Genomic DNA, 7,795 nt, shown 5'->3' with positions numbered 1-7,795 from the left:
TCTTGTTTCTCACCCAGCTGTGGCCAGACTCAGACTCCAACTTGCACTGCTAACACCATAGGATCCATGGATACACAGCTTTCTTTGGGAAAACCCAACAGTGACGTGCTTCCTTTCAGAAAAGGGTGTGTGGGAAAAGGGGAAACAATCCAATTACCTGGAACTGGCTTTTCATTTTTTATCCTCAGCCTGCAGCTAGACTTTAATTCCCTAGTGTCAGCCACATGATTCTAAATGAGACACAACCACAAAAGCGAAATGGTGTTTTTCTGAGATGGTGCCAGAATGAGCAGGCTGAGGATTTGAATACACAAACCTGGTTTCCTGTTCCAAATCCTAGAACCTCTGTTTTAATATGATACCCATAAAAACCTTTCAAGACTATGAGACAAAAAAACCCCAGAGCATGTCTATATAAAGGCATTCAGCAAGAAGTGCTGAAATTTATTCAAATTAATTACAGTAGAGACCTCTGACTTTGAACTTCTAATTCACAACAGCAGTAAAAAAGAAAATGGTCAAATGGGTTGTATTAAAGTGCAATGATGTGGAAAAACCATTGAAATAACGCAAATGAGGCTGCAGTGAGAAATGAAACTATAGTCTTATCCAAGCAATGACAGCAATATATAAGTAAATTATGTTACAGATAATTTACAAAATAACTTACATAGATGAAGATAAGCTGAATCTCATGTTGCTATTCCATTGTTAAATATCAGACTAAATATTCCTGGTCAGAACAGTATCATATGGAATAATAAAAAAAAAAAAAAAAATCAGAGGATTTCTGTGTTGAAAAAGATGCCTGAAGTAAAACCCTGATCAGCATTTATATTGCAGTACTGCAAGAAAACTACGTATTTATGAATTGTAAAGTGACACATTCAGCAGCATGAAGACTATAAATACATCTTTTACATTGATACATCATATCTACACACATATACATATCTACACACGCAGATACATACACACGAGCACATACGTGCACATATATATGTGCATAAATATATGTGTGTGTATATATACATGCTTCAATTTGTGCTGACCGTGGTCAGCTGCATTTTGATTGCGTCTGGGGTAGGGTTGCTTCTGCATCTTTCTTAGGACTGTTTGTCATTTAAGTTCTCTAATCTGCAGCCTCTAAAACATACAGTTCTGGCATAAACATAGAATTCAGGGCTCAGCTGCCAGTGAGTCTGATGATTAACAGCAGTTCCCATTGACATAATCTGCTGTGCTTAGTGCTTCTGAAAGGTTATGCTCTTCATGTCCCCATTATTTTTAAATAATATGGTGCATAAATCAGCTAAAATCTTGTTTTCATATAAGCAAAAATACTTGAGAGATGGACAGGAATGAATACCATATTCTATCCGTGCACTAAGTTTTGTACTGTTTGTAAGGGTGGTGTGCAAAGAACGTCTGACAAAGTGAAAATTTACAACGTTGGCTTACATCATACCCTGAAAAATGGCAAATTTAGCATCACCCTTCCTTTAAAAAAATTTAAAATACTTGTCTGTAGCATAAATCTGATCCCTCTCTGTGATTTTTTTTCTCCTGTGCTCCCCTTTTATAGAAAAATTATGACATTGGGGTTTTTTTCTCTTTCAATTAAGCTGGAACAAACACTGTGGCCAAAAAATAGGTTGGATTTCCAGCCCTCATTTTTGTTTGAAGGAAGCCTCTTGACCCATAGTGCAGTTGTATGAGTTTCCTCTGCCTGTAACTGCATATTGTGAGAACTGAAAGTAACCATGCAATTACTGTTTATTAAAAAATCATTTAGTGAATTAGAACATTTGTGTTTCATTGTGCACCTGCATAACAAAAAAGATACTACTAAATTGCCAAGGCTATGTAAACACAGTGATCTTGGTAAAGAATTTGGTTGTGAGGCCAAACAAAATACCTCAGAAAAGAGCTATTCCATTGCACATGTCATTAAAATGTTGGAAAGGATAAAGTAATAGTTTCTCTTGATGTTGTTGTGGTTAGTGAATTGGTCATGTTTGCATCCCAGCCCCTAGGGAGCAGAAGAATATCCTGAAAACCCAAGAGAAAAGGGTGGATCAAACCTCCTTCCTCATTGCCATTAGGCAACATCCTTTTCACTGAGTCCCATTCACTGCATTGACTGAGGTATGTCCTTGGAGAAAGGGTTTCTTGGGGAGAAGAAATTGTAAACTTGGATTTATTTTCCTCATACCTATCCTGTACATGCTATGTTATTTGTTTACAATGAGCATTTAGCATTGAACACGTTTTGTTTGCTCACATTCAGATTCTGGCTGTTACAAAGAGATACAGTTCTGCAGAAACCTGATTGTGTGTCAAGGAGAAAACACACTTTCTCCTAACAGCTCTTCAGAGCAGAAACCTCTACAAAATCCTATTTCAAATCATTTAACTTTTATTTACAACTTCACATTCCATGCACTTTTCATTGGGATCTTCTGGGAGAACCTGTAAAAGTCAGCACTAAAAATACTCAGAGCTGGCAACACAGTACTGGTGTTTCTCCAATAAAGTCCAATGTCCAGAACTCTGCAGCAAATGACAGTCTGCAGATTTACCTTCCAGGGAGGTGGGATGAACATTTCATCTTAGCCCTTAATGTCAGAGAAGCTGGTGCTACTGACATTGCAGCTATCACTGCAACTTGATGATGTGCTCAAATTGCTGGAGGCAGTGCCTGATTCTGGGAAAAGAAGGGGGGGAAGAAAGACCACAAGAAAATATTATATAGTGGTTGTTTTTCATTACTTTCTTTGATAATAGGAATCTTCAAGAGACAATCATCTCATTTAAAATACATGGCCTACCAGAGCTGCTTAAAGATTGAGCTGATTTTGAGTTGCCTATGAGCATCAGCAGATTGCTTGCTGGAATCCAACCTTCTCTACCACTGCTCAGGTTCTTTACAAACCTAAAAAAACATACAAAAAAATTAGAAGTCAGACTTCTTCATTTGATGCCTTTGAAAGTTTTGCCCTAAACATCTGCCTTCTAAACACAGTTCTGCGTATACAAATTTCCAAACACAGATCTGCGTACCAAAGTCCATCCTCCCCTTCACGAATCAGTTGAACTAGATCTCCACTTTTCACTGTAAATTCTTCAGAAACTCCTTTGTCATAATCAGTCACAACTGTATATTTACCAGGAGTCTAAATGCACACAGAGGAAAGAAAACAAATTATTTCTGTTGAGTACTTCAAGGTGCTGCAGCTTTTGTTATGTAATTATAATACTTTTCCCTTCTTTCTCGTGTACCTGCATGCTGAAGATGGTGTAAATATACATACTGTGGCATTAAAATTCTGCTGATTGATTACATGCAAATTCAACCCATCAATTCTCATACCCTGAAAAACATTCAGTGAAATGTTCCCACTACAACAATTAATTCATATGGCTACAGAAGATGAAACCAAAAGAAACTGAAAACCTGGCAAACCCATGCCGTGGTGTCTGTGTGGAAGCCTGCTGACATGGTAATTGAACAAGTCATCCCTTGATTGCTGTATCATGGCACAAGCAGCCCCGACTCGCTGGGCTGCAGGTGTGCAAAGGCACGGAGGGACCTCCCCAAGGTACAAACACGGGGCTGATTTTAGAGAAAGAGCTCTGGGAATTTTGCCCAGCTGAGCATTTCAAGGCACTTTCCCTCCTTCAGCTTCAAAAGCATTCCTGTATCCTGGCCACACACACTGTACTGGTATACTTGCTTAGCTCCATAGGAAAGCATTTCTGGTTACCAGCTTAATCTCGCCTCCCCCTCCTCCTCCTTCTTCCTCTGCATCCGATGAATTCAGTGGTTCTTCAGCACTAGACCAGCCATCATTTTCTTCGGATGCATCAAGAGAATGGGATGGTTTGGCCCAACCTTGGGGAATGAACAGCCGACAGTTAACTTTGCAGCAGTGAGCCACTGACTGGGAGAAACATTCTCCCCATGGAAAAGCTCATAAGTGATCAACATAAACAGGAGAAAAAACTGACACAGAGTGAAATTCAGGCACTGGGTGAAATTCACTGTTGGCAAAAGTTGGCCTGTTTCCATCTGATTAAGTGGAGCTGTGGAAATGCATGACAGTGAATTTAGCCCTTTGGATTTATATAAAGGGAAATGAATGGAGTGACTGCAAATTTCCAGCTGAAAAGCAAATATATAAAAATATTTGTATAATAGATATATATTATACAAAGATAAACGAGGGATGGATAATCTTTTTTCTTGGGAGGAAGCAGAAGACAGGAACATACACTTTTTGGGAAGAGGCTGAACACACAGGGTTGTCACCCAAAGTGACCTAGCCAGCTTGCTGGAATAAGGGATAGATATATATTGCCTCCTTCACACCGTTAAGCACTGTCAAAAAATTCCACACAAGTTACAAGCACTATGTACTTCATCTGACAAGGTAGCCCATTCTTTAAGAGTGTTCAGACTGATGCAAGAATACTAAAGTACTCTGAACCATCTTGGTGTTAAGCCAGTGCACCAAACATCACAACAATGATCTCCTGCCTGCCATTTACTGCTTTTTCTCTCTCAGGGTGAAGCATTTAATTTATTCATAAAGCTGAATCATATCCAGAATGCACAAAATCCTCTTCCAAATAAAACTACATTAGGTTTTATTAGTGGGATGTTTTACACCAAGTTCAGCAGCTGCTAATAAATGTGTTGAGCTTATAATGGAAAAAAGTCATAATAAAAGAGAGAAGTATTTGTAAGCAAGCTTTTGTGTCACAAATAATAACAGTGAAACTCAATGAAAAGAATGAAAGGAAGAACAAACCTCCCATTTTATGTAACTATTAGTTAAATTGAGAAAGTACCAGCATTTTTGCTTTGCACTGCTCCTGAGGCATTTGTCACAGAGCTTATCATGCCATTGCATTAAGAAAAACCTGAGCAGCATCAGAATAAAGCCAAAGAAATCATAGAAAGGAATCACACCCAGAGCACACCAAATGGAGTGGGACTTTTACCTTGCCTATGCCGCTGAGTGACCTGCACCAGATTGGAAGTACTGACCCATCTGGCCCTGTCCAGGGTTAAGAATGAACTTCTATCTGTGAAGAAACTGAGTAATAAATTTCTGCTGTATTCCATGAACATTTCCTTGGAATCTTACATCTTGTAGCTGGTTTGTGGGACACAGCTGAAACCATTTCTGGTATTTCTAAGTTAAGAACAGTGCAACAAAAGAAAACTTTGTTTCTCCTAATAGTTCCAAGCTTTCATTAGAAACAGAGAACCAATGAGCTGCATAAAAGCGAAATCATTCTAAGTGCCTGTAACCTTACACTCACTGGGTAACACCTTGGGTGCATTTTGGGTACAGCTCTTGTTCCTCAGCCTCTTCCTTTTATATTGTGCTGATGTGGCCTGATCCTGCCATACCAAAGATCCTACTCCTCCTCATACAAGCTGGCACTCTACAATTAACAAGCCCATCTCCTCCTGGCAAGGGAGGTGGTCACCATGGTAGTATTCATATTAGCAAACTATGGAACCAAAATTATGCATGCACATTCAATCTGTGTGTGTGTGTTCTGCAGGGTGGGACTACATCAGAGCTCCCTATAAAGACAGGAAAGTAGGAAAAGGGTAGGCAGACCTGAGAAAAGACAAGGTTATTCAGAAATTATTTTAGGTATAATGATGCCAGGAAAACCAAGAATTCATTAACTGCTTCTCTTCAGAAATAATCTAACAGGTTTCTTCAAAGAGCTATGATCAGCCTACAAATGTAATTCTGACACTAATTCATACTCCTTGAGCTCACTTCAGCATGAATCAGAGCAATACAGCAGTGAAAGGAAATTAATATGGGCTATGCTGTCTGCTGTGCCCAGCACCTGGTGCAGTTTCATCCCTAAATGCCCAGATCATCTTCCTGCTTATCCCTCTTTGAGTTGGGGAAGGAAAAGAGATAAAGTGCCAGAAAAGAGGTTGGAAGGTGCAAGACAGAAGGAGGAGTTAGTATATGTTTTAAATTAATTTACTTGGTTTAGCAGTTTCATAAAGCAAGATGCTTCTGGGACAGAACACCAAATCAGCTAAGCTTGTTCCAAGGACACAACAATTTAACTGTAAATCAGCAATGATCAAGGACTCTCTTCCTTGGAAAATTCCAGCACCTGAGGAAAAGGCCATAAAATACACTTTTCTTCCATTTTTATGCCCGCAGGATTTCCATGGTACATGGAGATCTCAGAGTTTTTCCTGCTACCTGCAAAAGAATAACCTTGTAACTCTCATATCCACCCTTGTGGGGGTTTCTGCAGGTGTCCAGCCCAGGATTACATTGCCTGCTGCTCAGCAAGGTGAATGGTGTTACAGTTTCCCCAGCACAGCACCTGAGCTTGCACCATTTCCACAGACAATACAAGACTTCAGAAACCTGGAGAGGAGGCTGATGGTAGGGATTGAAACAGCTTCACCTTTAGATGAGTATTTTCTAAAGGAGATAGTGCTGGAAAGAGTCAGGAGGAGAGGGACTGCTCTCCTTGTACTCTCTACTACTCTAGTTAATTAGCCCTAGGGATTTGTACTCAAACTTTCACCATCAGCCCTGCTGGTTAGAAATGGGTTGTTTAATTGAAATATTTTCCTATTCTCTGCTTAGGTGTGAGTTGAGAGAATGGGAGGCAAATTGTTGCAACGCCTTCAGTTAAGTCATCTGGGGTTCACAGGATGGTAAAAGTTGTGTACTATCACCCAAAGAAAGATGCAACAGGAATGTCTCTGCAGTAATAAATGCAGATCTAAAACACAAATTCCTCATGACAGTGATCTGAGTTTTAGAATGTTTTTTCTTTTTTAGAAGTTAAATTCTCTCCACAAGGGCCCAGTGACAGAAGGATTCTAATGCATGGAAAATCATGGTTGCAGAGTAGCTGGACAACCCTGTAATTCCATTAAACACATGGCTTCTGGCTCTTTCTTCAGCAACAGATCTCTTTCCCCCTGTCTCCTAAAAACTAGTTACCCATATGCTACTTTATTTAAACCAAGGTAAAACTTCAACCAGTTGTGCTATCAAAACCAGTATCTATAGATCCCCTTGGAAAGACACAGCTGATGTCAATACCGCACACAGCATCATACAGGTATTCTCAGCACTGAGATGTAACATATTACATGAGGGATGTGTGGGTACTTGTGGAGTACAAGATGTGGCATCACTGTACCTCTTAAACCAAAAGGAGTTGGGTCACTCACTACTTCGTGCCGTTTGGCTTTTTTGTCAGGACTGGTAGGAGAAGCTGCAGGAGGATGAATAGGTAAAAAAACACAGAAGAGAGATATTGAAGAACTGGAAAAAAGAGAATAGGTGGGTTGCATGCTAAATACCTTTGAGTTTACACTGGAAAACAAGTGGATTTCTGTAATCTAATTTTAGCTGTCACTGTTTCATGGCAGCAGAAGGATTTAACTATTTACAAGTAATTATTTGAAGATAAATTGACAAATTTATTTTAAAGTAATAGATAAAAATATATGTAAACTTTCTAAGTTGACTAGACATCAACTGAATACAATTAACTTCAATTTCAGACAAACATTACCAAATTAAGCATTCGTTTTTATGTAAATCTAGTGCTACAGCAATACCTGGTCCTGTAAGAAGGATCATTGGCAATGTCTGGCTTTTAGCAGAAGGAGATGGAGTTTCTGTCAAGGCAAGCATGGGACATTAGAGCTCACCTCAATAGCATTAGATCCACAACCCTAGAGACTCTCCAGAAAGAACTCAAAGGTAATTGGGTT

At 39.3% G+C, this 7,795-nt stretch overlaps 1 protein-coding gene across 18 annotated transcripts in view; it reads right to left on the bottom strand.

The window, feature by feature from the left end:
• Positions 1-415: 415 nt before the first annotated feature.
• MCF2L (MCF.2 cell line derived transforming sequence like) overlaps positions 416-7,795 on the bottom strand; it is a 151,928-nt gene continuing 144,548 nt past the window's right edge. For 15 of the 18 annotated variants that reach the window (XM_058828727.1, XM_058828789.1, XM_058829078.1 and 12 more), the window contains 4 exons: positions 3,768-3,895; positions 3,064-3,176; positions 2,832-2,935; positions 416-2,707 (listed from right to left, as the gene is read on the bottom strand). In XM_058828727.1, coding sequence (XP_058684710.1) covers positions 2,613-2,707; positions 2,832-2,935; positions 3,064-3,176; positions 3,768-3,895 — 440 coding nt within the window. In that variant the 3' untranslated portion in view covers positions 416-2,612. Of the gene's footprint in view, positions 2,708-2,831; positions 2,936-3,063; positions 3,177-3,767; positions 3,896-7,215; positions 7,291-7,639; positions 7,700-7,795 lie in introns of all 18 variants that reach the window. The other 3 variants (XM_058829137.1, XM_058829147.1, XR_009276541.1) reach the window with 3 other exon arrangements.

Source organism: Poecile atricapillus, chromosome 1, assembly GCF_030490865.1.
Source record: "Poecile atricapillus isolate bPoeAtr1 chromosome 1, bPoeAtr1.hap1, whole genome shotgun sequence".
Classification (NCBI taxonomy): domain Eukaryota; kingdom Metazoa; phylum Chordata; class Aves; order Passeriformes; family Paridae; genus Poecile; species Poecile atricapillus.
This window is presented reverse-complemented; position numbering and strand designations above follow the sequence as displayed.